The 20855-nt window shown below is 40.6% G+C and overlaps 1 protein-coding gene across 1 annotated transcript in view; it reads right to left on the reverse strand.

Annotated features, from left to right (window-relative positions):
* The window catches only part of emilin1b (elastin microfibril interfacer 1b), a 35032-nt gene extending 16789 nt beyond the window's left edge, over positions 1 to 18243 (reverse strand). Inside the window, exons 1-3 of the mRNA XM_058078305.2 lie at positions 17820 to 18243; positions 3417 to 3542; positions 948 to 1168 (exon numbers count right to left, since the gene is read on the reverse strand). Coding sequence (XP_057934288.2) covers positions 948 to 1168; positions 3417 to 3542; positions 17820 to 17953 — 481 coding nt within the window. The 5' untranslated portion in view covers positions 17954 to 18243. The remainder of the gene's footprint in view (positions 1 to 947; positions 1169 to 3416; positions 3543 to 17819) is intronic.
* Between the last annotated feature and the right edge of the window lie 2612 nt (positions 18244 to 20855).

Below are 20855 nucleotides of genomic sequence, written 5' to 3' on the forward strand. Positions count from 1 at the left end.
CTGAATTTTATTGCTGAATCTGTGGCTCAGAGGGCAGCAGATGTGGCCGGAGGGGACAAGCAGAGGTGGGCGAAAAGTGGTTCATCAAAATTCTCCTTAAAGGAGGCGCCTGATCCGTTAAGTTTCACCAGTGATTTTGAAAAAAGTATGTCAAATATGTGTTTGTCTAAATATTATGACTGAATTTTATGGCTGAATCTGTCGCTCAGAGGGCAGCGGATGCGGCCAAAGGGGACAAGCAGAGGTGGGCGAAAAGTGGTTCATCAAAATTCTCCTTAAAGGAGGCGCCTGATCCATTAATTTTCACCAGTGATTTTGAAAAAAGTACATCAACTATGTGTTTGTCTAAATTTTATGGCTGAATCTGTGGCTCAGAGGGCAGCGGATGTGGCCGGAGGGGACAAGCAGAGGTGGGCGAAAAGTGGTTCATCAAAATTCACCTTAAAGGAGGCGCCTGATCCGTTAAGTTTCACCAGTTATTTTGAAAAAAGTACGTCCAATATGTCTTTGTCTAAATTTCATGACTCCTCTTTCATATCATACAGACAAGAGGTCACACAATGTGGTGTCGGTGGGAGCCCCCCACCTACAACTACATGAGGCGCCTGCAAGCCTACTATTCATTCAGTTTTTCAGTTGGTAATCTGAGAACAGGAGAAAGAAATGCATTGTGAAATCTAAAATATGAGTTGTGGATAGAAGCATTTTGATAATGTTCTTGGAAAACAAGCATATTTGCTTTGTTTGGCTTGAAATAAGCTAGGAAAATAAATGCGAGTTGGCCATTTTGATTTTGTAAAAGTTTCTCTCACAAGAAAAAAAACAACCAGTAGTACATTAAACATTTACACTTTCACATCTATGTGATCGGCATCGAACAATTTCACTCATGAATGATTGGTAAAACCCTGATCGGAGCATCCTTAGTGAAAATAATGAGGATTTACCACTGTGTCCCCCGTTATGTCCAAAGCCTGTGTTGAAGCCTCCTTGTCCGGTGCTCATACCACTTCCTCCTAGTCCTGGCTGGGGTCTGTTGGTGGCTCCTGTCCCACCCACTGGACCACTGTTGCAGTCGTCTCCACTGTAACCCTGGCAACACTTCCACTCCATTTGTGTCACCATTTTATAGGCTACTTTGTACCTGGGTCTCATGAAGGTACGATAGCTGCAGGACAAATCAGAAACTTCAATTCATCAAATTTTGAATATTTATTACACATTACAGCATATTATCGGAACTCTCTATTTTAAGGGTGCAATCACACTCGCATTTCTTTTATTCTCTTCAGGACCTCTGTCCATCTCACAGCGGAGAGAGACACGACATGTGACTTCTCTGGTGTCTTATTTTTACCCCGTCTGAGCTGAAAGATGTCACAGTCCACCACAAGTATGTTTGAAGCCAGCTCTGAGCCAATCGGGTCGTCTGAAAACAGAGACTGACCCTTGATTGCATCAGTCAGGGAGGCGGTAGGGACAACTCACAAACACCAGAGAATGAAAACAGATAAGAAGAGAGCAAGAAGAACACATGTTAAAGTACTTTGTACTGCTACTAACGGCAGGAAGTGGAATCTATAATGTCTACTCTAATATTTATGTCAATGCAGATTTTGCCATTCATTCTTAGGAGGCTTTGACATCAGCATGATTGGTGGTGTAACGTGATGACACAGCTGATTTAGGATCAGTCGTGATTTTGATCGGTTATGAACGAACGGGTCAAAAGAACTAGTTCTTTTTTGTGAACGGAATGAATGAGGTCACCGCTTCTAAAATACCCGTTCAGTTGCAAATGCTTTTTTTGACTGGCTGGAGAGTCAGTTCACCGTTCCTTTTGCAGGGCGGGGCTAATTATATCTCATATTTGTTTTTCATTTAGGGTGCATTCTTGAGTTTTTCAATGCACATTTATCTAAATATTTTATTTATATCTTAATTCATATTTGTTTGCACTGAAGTTGAGTATTTTCTTTTTCTACTGCACAAAGCACATTTAATATTTAATATAATATTCATTCATTTTCTACCGCTTATCCCCACAAGGGTCGCGGCGGGGTGTGCTGGAGCCTATCCCAGATGTCTTCAGGCAAGAGACGGGGTACACTCTGGAGTGGTGGCCAGCCAATCCCAGGGCACATACTATAGTCAAACAACCATTCACACTCACATTCATACCTATGGACAATTTGGAGTCACCAATTAACCTAGCATGTTTTTGGAATGTGGGAAGAAACCGGAGTACCCGGAGAAAACCCACGCATGCACGGGGAGAACATGCAAACTCCACACAGAGATGGCCGAGGGTGGAATTGAACTCGAGTCTCCGAGCTGTGTCTGCGTGCTAACCATTTGACCACTGTGCAGCCTAGATGCATAATAATGATGATTCATTCATTCATTTATGGAATTGAACTCGGGGGGTGGAATTGAACTCGGGTCTACTCGCTGTGAGGCCTTTTTTACATTTATATTGTTTATTTTAATATTTTTTGTATGTGTAATACGCATTTGCACTCTGTTGACATTTTGTACTTTTTATTATGGTTTTTAATGCACCTCAAGATAGTAAATACTATTAAAAAACCTTATGTTTTTGTTATTCGTATTATAATTTTATATTACAAGGAGTACAGCGCGGTGGGGGATTTATTTTCATTTGGTTACGCTTGATGCGATACCGGCAACAGCGTGGTCGTACCGGTGCTGCTCAGTGCATTAGGAAGCTAATGTCTGTGGTTTCAAGACATCGAAGGCTGACTCAGAGGAATTGCACAAAACATGACAAAAAATTGCACAAAAAGTATTTCCATCTCGTGGCCGTGCTGGACCTTCGTTTTCTCTTCTTTCGATGGAACGGTATGACGCAGAATTTTACTAGCTTTTGTTTTCATATCATGGTATACCTTGAATCCGGCCCATGCTTACTTAGAATTTACTTATCCATTTTAATTTTAGATATTTTATAAACATTTCTTTTTTACCTCCATCTCCGTAGAGTCAATTTTTAAAATCATGTTTACTTATTTATTCATTTATCTTTAATTTATTTATTTATTTTTACTGTATTTATTGATTAACTTTTCCTTTGCACAGAAGCTGGTGGCCAATCAGTCATTGTGTATTGCAGGCTGTTGTTTTTACGCGAACGCACAGTGGGAACCAAATTGTGTTTAGTTTTGAGGCAAACGATGGAATAAAGGAGATCTCCACAGCTTTGTTTATGTCAGATTTCCAGCTGGAGCTCAGCTCTTACATTCCTCACGGCTGAAGTGACACAATTGTCTATCAGGATTTTCCAGCAGCATTCGTGAGTCAGACAGCAGACAACATCAAATATGTCTTAAATGTTTATACAAGATGTGTGTGTGTGTGTGTGTGTGTGTGTGTGTGTGGGTGGGTGCAGTACTTACGCGACCACTCGACTGCACTGACTGCTGCCCCAAGCACAGGGATGGTAGTCAGCCTTCACATATGTCTCGACTCCATCTTCAACTACACAACTCACTGTCTTTGTTACCACAAACGCACACCAGTTCCTGTTCAACACACAAAGGTATACCAAAGGTATCAATAAGGCATCAAGACGCATCATTAACTAATTCTTAGGCGTCAATATGTTTCAATTAGAGCTGCAACTAATCCAATCCACTTTATTTATATACAGTAAAATCTCGTTATATCGATATTCTCGGGAGTCGGAAAAAATACAGATATAACCGGACTATCCATATATCCGATCCTGCGCCGAACTGCATTTAAAGTGGGCAATAATGCACTCGACATTGTTCTATACTATAGAACAATGCCAGCTATGTGGGGCGGGTTGAGCATGACCTGTGAACCAGGAAGTGCGGGAATCGGTGTGTGTGCTGCGCTCTGGTGGTGGAAGTGTGAAAACTAAAGTTGACTGGAAGCAGCCGTTCGCCGTGTTCTTTTTTGGTATTGAAATCCTTAAGCAAAGATTGATTTAAGCTGCTTTTGTATCGATATAAGCAGACCAAATTGGCTGGCGGGAGATGAAAAGGGCATCGTAGTAACCGGATTATCATAATAACCGGGTATCGTACTAACGGAACTAATTATATCATAAAAGACTAGAAATTTGCCGGGAAATGAAAATAGTATCGTAATAAGTAGTAATTCGTTATAACCGATATCGATATAACGAGACTTTACTGTAGTACATTTTATGAACATTTATGAGTTTCCAAAGTGCTGCACAGACTAGTAAAATAAAAAGTAAAAATAAAATACAATAAATAAAGGTACAAATTGAATTTAATCCAAAACTAAAAGATCAAATAAGAAATAAAATAGTAAAATAGATATTAAAATATTAAAAACAAGAAGCAAAGCAATAAAAGTATAAAAAAATAAAACCAATTAAAATAAAAAGGAAGAACTAAAAGCATACGACTCACTCCGAGTTAAAAGCCAGAGAATAAAAGTGTGTTTTAAGACGAGACTTAAAGCTTTCGATGTTGGGGCCCTTTTTTACTTGGGAGGGGAGAGAGTTCCATAGCTTGGGGCCAACCACAGAAAAGGCTCGTTCTCCCCTGGTCTTAAGTCTCGTCTTGGGCACCACAAATTGAAGCTGGCCCTCGGACCTCAGTGACCGCACAGGAGAGTAAATTTGGACAAGGTCCGAGATGTATTTGGGGGCCAGCCCATTCAACGCCTTAAAAACAAACAATAAAATCTTAAAATCAACCCTAAAGCGAAAAGGCAACCAATGCAGGGAGGCCAGAATTGGGGTGATGTGCTCCCCGTTTTTGGTTCCTGTTAAAAGCCGTGCCGCAGAGTTCGCGACTAACTGTAAGCGGGGGAGAGACTTTTGGCTAATTCCAGAGTAAAGAGCATTACAGTAGTCCAGACGTGATTAAATAAAAGCATGCATGACTTGCTCAAAGTGTCGCAAAGATAAAAAATATTTAATTTTAATTAATGATTAAAATTTTTAATGATAATTTCAATAAGCGATTAATCAGTTGATTATTTTTTTTTATTAATCGATGACAAAGACATTCATTAAAACAATAAATGTACACAAACATACAATCTTGATGATTTTCTTGGTCAATCAGTCTGAAGCTTGTTGTTTCAATTAATGGCGTAATCGGTTAGGCCAGGGGTGGGCAAACTACGGCCCGGGGGCCACATCCGGCCCGCCAAGTGTTTGAATACGGCCCGCCCAATCTTTCCAAAGTATTTCATTTAAACTCAACATACAACCTGGCATCATGGCCTGAGCCAACCTTTTGATGGTTTTATCAATTTCATTTTTTGACATGGTCTGTTGTTTACAAAGTGCTCCTGAAAAAAGGGACACAAGCACATAATAATAATAATAATAATAATTATTATTATTAGATTATGAGATTATTATAATTATTATTAGAACTATTATGATTATTATAATTATTATATTAATGCTAATTATTATATTAATTATATATAATATTATTGTTATATTTGCATATTTTACATAATAATAATATAATAATTATTCTTTTAATTTTATTGTAATTATTATAATATTTTATTATTTTTAAAATATTTAAATATAAATATAAAATAATAAATAATAATAGCAGATTGCATGACAATTTTACAGATACAATAATACCAGGTGGACTGTTACGTGTAAAATATATAGTCTGCCCCCCCCCCGTAAATTTTGTCATATCAATGCGGCCCGCGAGTCAAAAAGTTTGCCCACCCTTGCGTTAGGCCATAGATGGACCAAATGAATATGAAGCGAACACAAACAGTCAATGGTTGGCTCCGCAACATATGCCCATCACTGTTTTATAAAGTCAAAGCTGATACGTTATGTGTGAATATCTTGTTTTGGCTAAACACAAAGATAATAGGTCTTCTTTCATACCGGATGAGGGTGAAATCAGACGATATTTACATAAAAAAACAATGAATTGCCAACAATGTCAATGACACTCGCTTACCCACCCAGAAATTAACAATCAGTAAAGATATTATGAAAGATATTTTCAAAACAACCACTAAGCTTTTTTTTTCGGAAAAGTACCCAACTGCAGATGAGCATAAGGGAGCAATTTTGGAACAACTACGGAATGTTGCGCAGAGCAAACATAGTTTGATCAAGTGTACGAAGGCTGCAAACTGAACTACAGCTGCTAGCGTTGACTCGTTGCATTGGAGAGCGTAAGGCGAAGAAAGTCATTCGCAACTGGAGAATAAATGAAAGTTGTTCAAATAAATATCACAGCAAATATTATCCGAATTAAAAAAATAAATAAACAAGGTTGCCAACCACTGAGTTAGTTCTTACTTACTTTCACAAGAAGAGGAACATTCCTGAAACGAAGGGTCAGGTAACGAAAGGGGACTCAATGTTTCAGACTGTGACGTCATGATCTTGCATTCCGAGGTATTTGATTAGCCCTCACGTTCCGATGTGTAGTAGTAATTTGACGTTTGCAGTGGCAAGTGTATTAAATGTCCGGAAAATACAATATATACCCACCGCAGCGACCAGTCACTCAACTTGGCTTGTTTACGTTTAGCATTTATTCCAGAATAAGTAATTTTCTCATCAGTGGACGAATCTATACCGGTATACAGGTGTATAAAAATATTACCCAAATTTGTCATCATTAAAAACAAATATGTTGCCATGACAACGCAGTAGCGGAACAACTGCCTCCCATGCAGCCCACCACCACAGCTTCAAAAATTCCGAGGGGAAACCATGTTAATTTTGTCAAATTGTCCAGATGTGATGTAATGTAATGACATAATTTCACATTAGTTGAATTACAAGGAGCAATTACTGATAACTTCCTGTTTTGAACATGCACCAGGCTAGCGTCGTTCTCACTGTGAAAGATAAAATGACATCACACCAGTGTAAACTTTGAATGTTCTCCAATATTCATCAAGAGGTGATGTATTAGAACTATGGAGGGTTAAAGAACACCACATGGAAATGGATGATTGATTGTCCTTACTGAAGACACACACTGGAGGTATCTGGCAGCGTCATACAGAAGAATAGCCTTGAGAGAAGTCTATTGTGGCTTCATTACCAGGAAATGCTCAGCAGATGCTGCTAATACCATCTGCTGATGTCATGAGGCTTGAACACTTTGGTTGAACAAAGCCTGACACTGTGTCTTTAAATTCAATTGACTTCCTTGTGGAATTCAACACAAACAAACAGGAATGTTACTTTCACCACATGCGCCCACAGAGTCAAATGATGGAGGATATATCACGGAACAAATTTAAACAGAAATCGCAGATGTGTAGGCAAATATGGCTATTGTTCATAAAAACGTACTGTATACAAGGCTTGTTATCGCGTGAACATCTTCGCAGCCGGAGCCCACGCTCGCCACAGTACCTACCGGAGTCAGTGTGGGTGGCATTTTGCAGCAAGCCGGATGGAATCAAGACGGGAGCCGCAACGGATTCAGCCTTAATCTGAAATTTTTTTACTACTTCCACATTTATCTAACCATCTAAACTTTAAGGCTGTCTTGTGTGACATTTTGGGCTCTAATTTCATGGTGTAGCACAGGGTGGCTGGAGCATGGCGTAGCCCACGCAGTTGTAATTTGGTCCAGTGCACTCTGACCGGGGTGCAGGCGAAGCGCGGGCGAAGCGCGGGCGAAGCGCGGGCGAAGCGCGGGCGAAGCGCGGGCGAAGCGCGGGCGAAGCGCGGGCGAAGGGCGGGCGAAGGGCGGGCGAAGGGCGGGCGAAGCGCGGGCGAAGCGCGGGCGAAGCGCGGGCGAAGCGCGGGCGAAGCGCGGGCGAAGCGCGGGCGAAGCGCGGGCGAAGCGCGGGCGAAGCGCGGGCGAAGCGCGGGCGAAGCGCGGGCGAAGCGCGGGCGAAGCGCGGGCGAAGCGCGGGCGAAGCGCGGGCGAAGCGCGGGCGAAGCGCGGGCGAAGCGCGGGCGAAGCGCGGGCGAAGCGCAGCCTGCATAATGAGAAATTGGCTGACAGGTGCACGGTGCAGACACGTCACCAAAAACTCCGATTTTTCAGTGTCGTGCACATTTCAGTGGAAAAAAACAATGGCAGCAATATGACTATTGTTCATAAAAACGTCCTGTATACAAGGCTTGTTATCGCGTGAACAACTGCTCTTGCGAACGCGGTTTTCGCAGCCGGAGCGCACGCTCGCCACAGCACCTACCGGAGTCAGTGTGGGTGGCATTTTGCAGCAAGCCGGACTGAATCAAGACGGGAGCCGCAACAGATTCAGCCTTAATCTGAAAAATGTTTTCTACATTTTCATTTCATTTCAACTATTTGATGTAAGTGTCTGAATCAGCGTGTACATTTTTGTATTAATTGCACCCCGATGTGGGCGTTACCCCCTCGTGACAGCTCTTTTAGTTTCCTTCTTTGCCTCTGTTCTTGTGTCCATGCCCTTATTTTGTCACTACTGCCTTTGTAGTTCCATTTCTAGTTTAGTTTCTCCTTACATGCTCTTATTTTTGTATTCACTTCCTGTCTTGTCTGGTTTCCGTTTCCTATCCTCCACACCTGTTTCTAATTTCACTCCCTTCTATTTAGTTCAGGTGTGATCTCCCTCCGTTTGTTGGTTCTTTGTGATTTGTTTGCCTTGTTTGACCAGTTGGCTTGTTTTCTGCTTATCTGCAATCATTATTAAAACTAATATTTTTTTACCTGAACTACGTTCCTGTGTCTGCATCCTGGGGTCACAACCATGCCAAAAAATTGACGCAACAAATTGTCCCGTCACGCACAAGCTCAACCTGACGGCAACCGGGACTTACTCTACACTGGGGTGGAGGTGTCATAATTCCACAATTTCTACCCAAATTGTCTCCTGAAGTTGCAACTGTATGTACAGTAATTGCAATATTGATGTGATGCGTTGAGTATGTGCAGGCAGCCTCCTCCTTTTGGCATGAAGGGCTGTTGATGTCATTAGAAACACATTCCGTGCCTTATTCCCTGCTGACTGCTGGGTGTGTGTGTGTGTGTGTGTGTGTCTATGCAAGCATACATGTGAGCTCGGCGTGTGATGGTAAGCCATCATCAGTTCAGTACGCACGTATACGTCAGTGTGAAGGTGATGATTGGGTTCATTTTAGGTACAGTAAGAAAAAAAAATGCAAAACATAAAATTACTTAGACTTTGTGTAAAGAGATGATGAAGGATTTTGGAAATCTCAAAGATCTCAATTGACCAGTTGATCATACCCATGTGATTTAGTGACTGAAGGGACAAGATCACGGGTATACAAGTGGTTGAAATGCGAAAAAAGCGAAAACAATTGACAGAGGAGCTAGTTGTGCTAGCTTGGGCATCTGGTAAGGATGCTTCCCGGACTCCACCCTCGGGAGGTTTTCAGGGCACGTCCAAATGACAGGAAGCCTCAGGGACTGGACATTTTTGTCAACCAAATGATTCAGTGTAGGAGATTAAGAAGAACGGGATGACGTATTGGTCTGAAATATGAGACCTGACTGTTGATACTGCATTGCAAACATAGTATCCGATTGAAAGCCACATTCGAATGATGCCTTTGAAAAAATCGGAATTGTGCTCGTCACAATAGCCATGGACCCAAATATTCCAATTCCATTCGGTTTATTTGTTCAAACAGAAAGAATGTAACCTTTGTATACACCTCATTCCCAAAGAAAAGTGCCAATCCAAATGAATATATAATGGGATTCCCAGAGGTGGAATATTCCTTTCCCCAATCCGATTGAGGTATCTTGTACCCGCTCAAACGGAAAGTTGTCAGACTGCGTTCTTCTTCGTGGTGTTTTTCTTCTTCTGTTGTTTATTGGCGGTTGGCAAGCAGCTTTGGTGTGCATTAGCGCCATCTGTGGAACAGAATCTAAACCCTTCTATACGCCATTCACAAGTCCACTTTTATTCAAAAAGAAAATACATATCTATATAAAACATGTGCCCAGCTTAATTATAAAATATTAGCAAGATTGAACTTTATCTTTTCCTGTTCCCGGGTGTGTTCTTTCAGCGAATGCTGAGATATGACGTAACACGCAGCTCCAGACGTTCTTCCATTTAAAAAATGGAGGCGAGCAATCGGCACTGGACTGCTGCGGAAAGTTTGTTTTTGATTCAAACTAAATTCCAAGACTGGACGAAGAGAAACTGGCAATACGGAGTTATTCCAACAAGTGAAAGAAAAACTGGAGGAAGTCGGTATCACGTGATGTTGGTGTTTACGCTTTACTGGGCATGCCCCATTGACTATTCTGGTTGATTATAGCGGCGCATGTAGACATGCCATTGGAATATTCCTTTCCATGTATACCATTGCTTTCGGAAAGGTCATTCGGAAAGAGAAAAACTCCTCATGTAAACGTGGCTACTGACACAAAAAAAAATCAGATACAGGTTGATTATGAGCAAAGAAATCGGAATTGACCTGCAGTGTCTCTCTGCTGGCATTGGGATGAAGCAGCCAAGAAGAGGGAAGTCTGTTTCCTTTTTCTCATGCAGGATTAAGGAAACTGATACTCCCCAGACATCAGGCGAACAACAACAACAACAACAAGCAACAGCAGCAGCACAGTTTCAACGTCAACCTAAGCGTTTGTCATACGGGACGTCATCACTTTGTTACTCTTGAACTATAGAAGGCCGAACAAAGGTTAAGATCACCCTAATTGAACACATCTTAGCCTTCATTTTGATTATTTCTCTGCAACTGATTAAGAATGTTTGTTTTAAGAATAAAACAGACTCCCACACAGAAATATATCTCAATATTTGAGATATGGGAGTACCTCAAGGGTCTGTCCTTGGTCCCTTGTTGTTCACAATGTATATTAACAACTTCCCAAGCTGCTGTCCAGATGTCAATTGCCAGATGTACGCTGATGACACTGTCATCCACGTGTCATCTAAAACATCTGACGCATGCTTTATTGAACATCTCATCCCATCTCGCTCTTACTGATTAAATAAAGCTGTATCCATGTGCTTTTCCATATGGAACAGGCCCATAAGTGATGTAGCTGAGGTAAGAATTTAGAAATAAATCATTGATGAAGTCCATCCATCCTTTTTCTATACCACTTATCCTCACAAGGGTCGCTGGAGCCTATCCCAGCTGTCTTTGGGCGAGAGGCAGGGTGCACCCTGGACTGGTGGCGAGCCAACATTAATGAAGTCAATAAAGTTAAGTACTTAGGTATCATCAGAGAAAAAAAAAATTAATAGTCAGGTTAAGGGATGCACGGTGGTGGTTAGCATTTTGGCCACACAGATCGGGAAGACCTGGGTTCAATTCTCTGCTTGGGTATCTATGTGTGGAGTTTGCAATTTCTACACACGTGGCTTTTCTGTTAGTACTCCGGTTTCTTCCCACATTCCAAAAACATGCTAGGTGCACGGTGGAAAAGTGGTTAGCACGCAGACCTCACAGCTAGGAGACTCGAGTTCAATCCCACCCTCGACCATCTCTGTGTGGAGTTTGCATGTTCTCCCCGTGCATGCGTGGCTTTTCTCCGGGTACTCCGGTTTCCTCCCACATTCCAAAAACATGCTAGGTTAATTGGTGACTCCAAATTGTCCATAGGTATGAATGTGAGTGTGAATGGTTGTTTGTCTATATGTGCCCTGTGATTGGCTGGCCACCAGTCCAGGGTGTACCCCGCCTCTAAATCTTATAAGAACATTTGGCTTAATTCTTACTGATAAGAACATTTTGCTTAAAGCTATGTGATTCGGAATGATTTACTTAAACTTAGACCTCATTTTTTAAATTTTGGATTCCATATATTCTGAAAAGTTAAAAAAATATATATTGTAGTTGTAAGAATTCTTTTTTTCCCTTGAAATAAGAAAAGCTGTCTCATTATAACATACAATTTGTGCTCTTTTCAAGTAGTAAAGTGCCTAGTGGCGTGCAGTGGCTCAAACTGCCTCCCAACTGGTTCGTGGTGGCCCGTAACGGTGGCAAGAAAATTTCAAAATGTTTAAAATCTTCGTTGCGCTACTTGCAGCAAGCAATCGGTGCAAAGTGTCCACCAAGTGGAACCAAATGGCGCAAACATTCTGCCTATTGGAATCCACTGGAATGTAATGGCACGAACCAAGTTGCGCCAATGATGCTAGGAGTCCACTGGGCCCGGCGCCAGTTGGTGCCAGTTTGCGCCAAAGATTATGCGATTGACGCGTAACGGCAACATGGCAACATGCCGAGCTAAAATAATTCGGCGCCACAGCGAGCCACTACGCGCCAATCACATAATCACAACATTCTAACCACCCCTATTTTTTTCAGTGTGGCTTACTTTTGTTCTAACATGTCACCGACTAATGGAAATCGAGCTGTGGGCCCCAAGTGGGCCCCAAACATCAACAGTAAAGCCATTCATATCACTCAGAAAGCATCACACCAATGGCCTGAAATAACACCAACACAAGGTTTATTTTCTTCTTTCTTTCTCTTCTAACTGTTAAGCCTCTGTCCAAGTTGGCTGTACTGCAGCAGTAGAAGGAAGGTTGTGTTCCTGACGTCACACATGCCTTCATCATGAACCCATCCGTCCTGAGGGCCAATGTGCTTCTACACACCATCACTTTCACGCTTGCTGGATTCATGACTATAAATACCCCATCAAATTGATTCCATTTGGACATCATTACAGTTTTGGTCATTAATTCAAAAGGTTGCACAAAAACCAAAATGGATGAAAACATCCATTTGATCCTCAGTCGCTACACCCAGTCAAAACCAGCTCCAAACTGCAGTGGACCAAGACAGCAACCCCGAGAGGGAGGGGGGGGGGGCATGTTGAATGGGTCATGGATGGTCTCACTTTTTTACCAGTTTTAATAGGGTTTTTTTGAAAAATATGTATTTCCAGCTTAAATGTCCTTGCTTATTTTTAGATATAAAAATCTTAATTTAGGATTTCCAGTTGAGGTGGCTCGGGCATCTAGTCCGGATGCCTCCCGGACGTCTCCCTGGTGAGGTGTTCCGGGCATGCCCAGCCGGAAAAAAGCCCTGGGGCAGACCTAGGACACGCTGGAGGGATTATGTCTCACAGCTGGCCTGGGAACGCCTTGGTGTCCTCCCGGTGGAGCTGGAGGAGGTGGCCGGGGACTGGGAAGTCTGGGCTTCCCTACTAAGACTGCTGCCCCTGCGACCCGGACCCGGATAAGCGGAGGAAAATGGATGGATGGATGGAATTTAGGATTTTAAGTAGTTTTTTGCAAAAATCTAGTCTTTTTGTCTAACATGTGTCCAGCCCATTTTTGCCGACAGATGGAAGAACCATTCTAGTCTGTTACATAGTTAAAGGGGTAGTTTGCCATGAAGTTGTATGACATCCCTATCAGCAGTGTATTGCATCAACAGTGACTTACCCCCCCCCCAGTTTATCACGTAATTTACGAAATGTACTAGTTTTCAGTGTATTTTCCAGCATACTTAAATGTAGCAAATTGAGTTACAAATTGAGTGATAACAATACCAACTTAGTTTTTCTTTATATTATTGTTTATATACAAACACAGTATAAAACCATTTTTTTGATGTCCGGAGAGACCCTGAATGTATCTCAAAGTCTTCTAATGAGAATGAGGAAGTGTCGATCGGACTACAGATATGTGTGGGTTGGAGATCCATACAGTATACGGTGTTGGAATTATACTGCTGTTGATGTGTTCAGGTCATAATGAAGTTATAAACGAGCGTGTCATCATAATAGAGAGTCATGGTTGCTGTGGTGCACATGCGTTAATTATACTAAAAACATTTACCTAATTAATGAAATAAATTAGTTACCGCTGTTGACAGTGTTATTTTCTACATATATATTTACTGTATGTGTATGTATACTGTATATATATATTTCATAGGCCCAGTCCCCCCCCCCACATGATTGACCCAATTGTTTCCAAATGTCCAAATAAAAAAATGGGACCAGACTGCATATGAGCAGATGTGAACGCCAGATGTTGTTGATGTGAAAAAAGGAGCGATTCCACGAGAGTCCAAAAAGCAGTCAACCAGTGGGTGGGGGGGCTATGATAAAAATACTATTTTACCGATGCTGCCATATACGCAACATTAATACAATACTGCGCATGCAATACTAATAATCAAAGGTGTCACGAGTTACCAACTTGATGAGACAACACACAAGACTGGGTCCACGAAAACAAGACGAGACAAGGTTTTTCCCTGGCATGTTTTCCAGGATGCAACCTTTACATCACTCTCACAAATGGCATAGAAGTTCCACACGGCAGACATGTTTGTTTGGGTTTGCACATTGTGGTGGAGGCATTAGCCAAGATATTAGAGCAGACACGGATTCTCTACAGGCTGCAATGGTAGGAACCATTGGTGGCCCTTCATTGAAAAGTATTAATTGGCATACTTTTTCATGGAAATAGGCTGATACCAATGGGTGATCGATCAATGGGAGCAGCCCTGGTAGTTACTGGTGATGGATGGATGGATGGGTGGATTTAAAGGATGGATGGATGGATGAATTGGTGGATGGATGGATGGATGGTGGATGGATGGATAAATGAATGGGTGGATTTATAGGAATGATGGATGGATGGGTAGATTTATAGGATGGATGGGTGAATGGATGGATGAGTGGGTGGATTTATAGGATGGATAGATGGATGAATGGATGGTGGATGGGTGGATTTATAGGATGGATGAATGGATGGATGGATGGATGGATGGGTGGATTTATAGGATGGATGGGTGGATGGATGGATGGGTGGATGGATGGGTGATTGGATGGATGGATGGATGGATGGATGGGTGATTGGATGGATGGGTGGGTGGATTTATAGGCTGGATGGGTGGGTGGATGGATGGATGGATGGGTGGGTAGATTTATAGGGTGGATGGATGGATAGATGGATGGTGGATGGGTGGATTTATAGGATGGATGGATGGATGGATGGGTGGGTAGATTTATAGGGTGGATGGATGGATAGATGGATGGTGGATGGGTGGATTTATATGATGGATGGATGGATGGATGGGTGGGTAGATTTATAGGGTGGATGGATGGATAGATGGATGGTGGATGGGTGGATTTATAGGATGGATGGATGGATGGGTGGATGAATGGATGGGTGATTGGATGGGTGGGTGGATGGATGGGTGGGTGGGTTAATTTCTAGGATGGATGGTTGGATGGATGGGTGGGTGGGTGGCTTTATAGGATGGATGGGTGGATGGACGGATGGGTGTGTGGCTTTATAGGATGGATGGATGGATGGATGGATGGATGGATGGATGGATGGGTGGATGGGTGGGTGGCTTTATAGGATGAATGGGTGGGTGGATTTATAGGATGGATGGGTGGATGGATGGATGGGTGTGTGGCTTTATAGGATGGATGGATGGATGGATGGATGGATGGATGGGTGGGTGGGTGGATGGATGAATGGATGAATGGATGGATGAATGGGTGGATTTATAGGATGGATAGGATGGATTACACCAGAGACTATTAAGATAAATAATAAACAATAATAATAATAGGTGACACTGAATATAAACAGCATAATGTACAGCGTAAACAGTCAATTGCACAAATAATTGAAAGAATTGTGTGAGACCAGGAGGGAATGCAGTGTGTGTGTGTGTGTGTGTGTGTGTGTGTGTGTGTGTGTGTGTCAACACTTGTGTCTTGCGGGTGTTTATGAAACATCTGCTGCAGCTGCACCAGGATGCAAAGTGTCCCTCCCCCTTGTCACTGCACAAATTCATCTGTCAAGGAATGTGAACACCTTCAACATGCAACATCCAGCATCCAACATTCAACTAGCAACATCCAACATGTTCTTTTACCATGGTCATATCCCCCGTTTTTACAGATTTTAAGTACAGTGTGTGTGAAGTACTTTCATAAACCTATCACTATGTTTACATGCAGTAAAAATACTAACTATGGCATGGGTTGAAAGCAGCTGTTTAAAACATGTGAAGACATCTTCATGAGCGCCTTGCATCACACCTCGAAGTCTATTCCAGAGAGGAGGAGAGAAGGGGGCAACAATATGGTTCTCGCAACACAGCTGGACACCCTTGCAAGGGTTCTGGATGGTACATTTGTGGACTCGACCACAGGGTCCCATGTTGTGGGAGTATAGGGATTGGCACACGACTATTGCCATTTGGTTCTTGTACAACCGGATTACCAGAAGTAAGTCGAGTGGGTTCCCAGCAAAGGTTGGCCTTCGCTATTGGCTGCCCTCTGTCATCAAAACACCATGGATTGGGGTTCGAACTCCGGTCTCCTAGCTGTGAGGCCTGTGCGCTAACCGCTCAGCTGCTACTATATCAAGTTAATTTGTATTCACTATCATGTTATCATAATGTCAATTTGTATTACTACTATTATTTACATTTGTTACTAATACTATACTTACTATTTTCTAATACCACTATTACTTTGGATTACTATGGCTATTATATATGATATTATATATGTATATACAATTTTTTGACTATTTATTACTTTTGCTATTAAATTTGTATTATTATTTATCAATATTTAGATATTTTTTTAACCAGGGTTCCTACAGAGTTCAGATTCTGTAAATATATCTATATCATGAGAGCTGCAATGATTAATCAATGAATTGACAATAAATCGATTAGTAAATTAATCCACAATTATTCAAACAGTCATGATGGTGTCAATCCAATACCAAGTATAAATATAAATATTTATAGTATATTTATACTACTAAATATAAATATAAATACAGAATCACTTTCACCGAAATAAATACCAATTTTATTATTGGCTATGTAGTTTTCTAAGTAGTACAGTAGTTGGCCTCACCTAAAAAATACAGAGGTGTGTACTGAGCATGCTTTATTTTGTACTTTTTGGCTTTTTTTATTGTGTATCTTTCACTTTCAACTTTTTCGTCCAAAACCTTGCCAGGTTGTCCCAATATGAGCTGTATTAGCTTTTTACTCGGGAACTAAGTACACAGTGTAGGCCAGGGGTGGGCAAACTACGGCCCGGGGGCCACATCCGGCCCGCCAAGTGTTTGAATACGGGCGCCCAATCTTTCCAAAGTATTTCATTTAAACTCAACATACAACCTGGCATCATGGCCGCAGCCAACCTTTTGATGGTTTTATCAATTTCGTTTTTTGACATGGTCTGTTGTTTACAAGGTGCTCCTGAAAAAAGGGACACAAGCACATAATAATAATAATAATGATTATTATTATTATTATTAGATTATTATTAGATTATTATTAGATTATTAGATTATTATAATTATTATTAGATCATTAGAGTGTTATAATTATTATTAGAACTATTAGGATTATTATAATTATTATATTAATGCTAATTATTATATTAATTATATATAATATTATTGCTATATTTGCATATTTTACATAACAATAATATAATAATTATTATTTTAATTTTATTGTAATTATTATAATATTTTATTATTTTTTAAATATTTAAATATAAATATAAAATAATAAATAATAATAGCAGATTGCATGACAATTTTACAGATACAATAATACCAGGTGGACTGTTACGTGTAAAATATATAGTCTGCCCCCCCCCCCCCCCCCCCGTAAATTTTGTCATATCAATGCGGCCCGCGAGTCAAAAAGTTTGCCCACCCCTGGTGTAGGCAGTATACTTTTACTTTTTAAGTGTTTGAGGTAAACGCACACCTGTTGATGCACAGGATGGAGACATGACAACGTGATGTGTGATTGACAGTAGTACTCAAAGGTGAAGTACTTGAAGGAGTACTTTCCAGAAAAGAGTATGAGATGTTACCTGTGTCTGCTGGCCACTCGGGCACCGTGCGCGTTCCCGCCTGCATAGAGGCTGTAGGAGGTTCTGAGCGCGAACGCGCTTTTGGCGTGTCCCCAGGTCCAAAGACAAAGCAGGACCAGGACGAGGGAGGCCATCCCGTGGATTATAGATCGGAATCAGGCTCCTTCAAGTGGACACAAACGTCGAAGCTCCATGGAGAGCAAAGTGTGTGGGGGGTAAAAAAAGTGGATGAAAGTCGTCCTAGCGACGCTGATCCATAAAGTCCAGAATGGAAAGACACTTTCTCCTCTTGTCATCCGCTCCCGCTGCTCTTTTGTTCCTCTTTTAGTCCATCACTGCTTGTCAAGTAAAGAAGTGAAAGAAAGAAAAGACCCAGCAGGACGAATCCATCTGCTCTCTGCTCCTCGTCTGCTCAACACACACGACAACCCCAACCCCCCTTTAGCCCCTCCCAACGCTAGCATCTGGAACACACGCGCACGCACGCGCACACACTTTTTTTCTTAAACATTTTAACGTCTTTATGATGTCGCACTATTTAACTTGACGACCACTATTAATATAGTAGTAATAGTTTACAATTACTCTTTATTCATGTATATTACTGCTACTGTACCATTCATTCATTTTCTTATCCTCACGAGGGTCGCAGGGGTGCTGGTTTTCGGCCAGCCAATCACAGGGCACATATAGACAAACAACCATTCACACTCACATTCATACCTATGGACAATTTGAAGTCGCTAATTAACCTAGCATGTTTTTGGAATGTGGGAGGAAACCGGAGTACCTGGAGAACATGCAAACGCCACACAGAGATAGCAGACGGTGGAATCGAACTCGGGTCTCCTAGCTGTGAGGCCTGTGTGCTAACCACTCAGCTGCTACTATATCAAGTTAATTTGTATTCATTATATCATGTTTTAATAATGTCAATTTTTATTACTATTATTATTTACATTTGTTAACAATACTATACTTACTATTTTTTAATACTACTATTACTTTGGATTACTATGACTGTTATATACTATATTATATATATATACTATTTTTGACTATTTATTACTTTTGCTATTAAATTTTTTAAATTATTTATCAATATTTTATATATCAACATTTTTTACAATGAATCAATGAATTGACAATTAATCGATTAGTAAATTAATCCACAATTATTCTGCATTCGATTAATATTTTTTTCAATTCAAAAATGTAAATATCATCTGATTCTCTCAAATGTTTTTAATTTCCTTAGTCATCACTTAGTCATTACTGTATTACATTGATATATCGTTAAACATAATATTATTCATTGCTATTTTCAATATTATTATTATTACTATTTTTATTATTAATTAAGCACAGACAATAACACAAATGGAAAATTGACAATACCCAATGAACATAACGTTTCTGTGTAAGAATAAACCCACACAAGCATAGTGAGAACATGCAAACGCAACAGAGGAATGTAAAGATTCGAACCCTCGATCTCCTGACTATGTGGCCAACATGCTAACCTCTTAATACATTATGTCTTTTTTATTTTTTAACTGAAATTAAAATGTATAATGTATGTTTTTGGTATATTTGTATTCTCAGTGATAGTTCAAACTGCTAAGAGTTCTGAATGATTGAAAGGTTGAATGAAAGAAAATGTAAAAGTGTACAGCAGTGGTATTCGGTCATGTGACACCATGCCATCATCCTGGGGGGGGTTTTCTCATGGAGTGTCCGTCATAAATCTTTGGAGGCAAAGGTGAACATCACAAATGTGGAGTAGAGGAGAAGGTTTCACCTTCAGGGGTGAAAAGCCTCCTCAAATGTTACAAGCCAAGCTTAACTAGCTTAACTACACGCTGAAAAAAGTTACAGTAGGAAGAAGCAGAGCTTATTTTATCCTGCACCTCTTCTCTGTATCGCAACAACATTTCTTTATTTTTTGTGTTTAATAGCTGACTTTTTATTTATGTTTATTTAAAAAAATTTTATAATAATAATTATTTCATTCAAAATGAAAAAACAAACAATACAACATAAACACAAACACACTTCAAACCAGAATTAAAGAGAGAAGAAAGACAACAAGTTTTAATTCATTCATTTTCTACCAAGGGTCATGGGGGGTGGGGGGGTGGAGCCTATCCCAGCTGTCTTCGGGCGAGAAGCGGGGTACACCCTGGACTGGCCGCCATGCAGCCAATCACAGGGCACATATAGACAAACAACCATTCACACTCGCATTCATACCTATGGACAATTTGGACTGGCTAATTAACCTAGCATGTTTTTGGAATGTGGGAGGAAACCGGAGTACCCGGAGAATATGCCAACTCCACACAGAGATGGCCGAGGGTGGAATCGAACTCCGGTCTTCTAGCCTGTGAGGCCTGTGCGCTAACCACATACTATTTTTTGACTATTTATTACTTTTGCTATTCAATTTTTTATTATTATTTATCAATATTTTTACCAGGGTTTCTACAGACTTCAGACTCTGTAAATAGATCTCTATCATGAGAGCTGCAACAATTAATCAATTAATTGACAATTAATTGATTAGTAAATTAATCCACAATTATTCTGTGTTCCATTACATGTTTTTTTCAATTAAAAAATCTAAATATCATCTGATTCTCTGAAACGTTTTTATTTTAATTTTAGTGTATTACACTGATATAACATCAAGCAATATTATTAATTGCTATTTTCAATATTATTATTATTAATATTTTTATTATTAAGCGTGCACAGACAATAACACGAATGGAAAATTCACAATACCCAATGAACATAACGTTTCTGTGTTCATGGATCTGGGAGGAATAAACATGCAAACTCTACACAGAGATGACCGAGGGTGGAATCGAACTCAGGTATCCTCCCTGTGTGGCCTGCGCGCTAAGCACTTTATATGCTGTGCAGCCCAAAAAATGTTCAAAAAGTACAAAATAAATATGCAAAAACTGGAAATAAATTAAGTAAGTTATAAGTCAGGGCGGCACGGCGGTCTAGTGGTTAGCGCGCAGCTAG

Source organism: Doryrhamphus excisus, linkage group LG1 (genome assembly GCF_037039965.1).
Source record: "Doryrhamphus excisus strain RoL-2023G ecotype Guam linkage group LG1, RoL_Dexc_Guam_v1.1, whole genome shotgun sequence".
Taxonomy (NCBI): Eukaryota; Metazoa; Chordata; class Actinopteri; order Syngnathiformes; family Syngnathidae; genus Doryrhamphus; species Doryrhamphus excisus.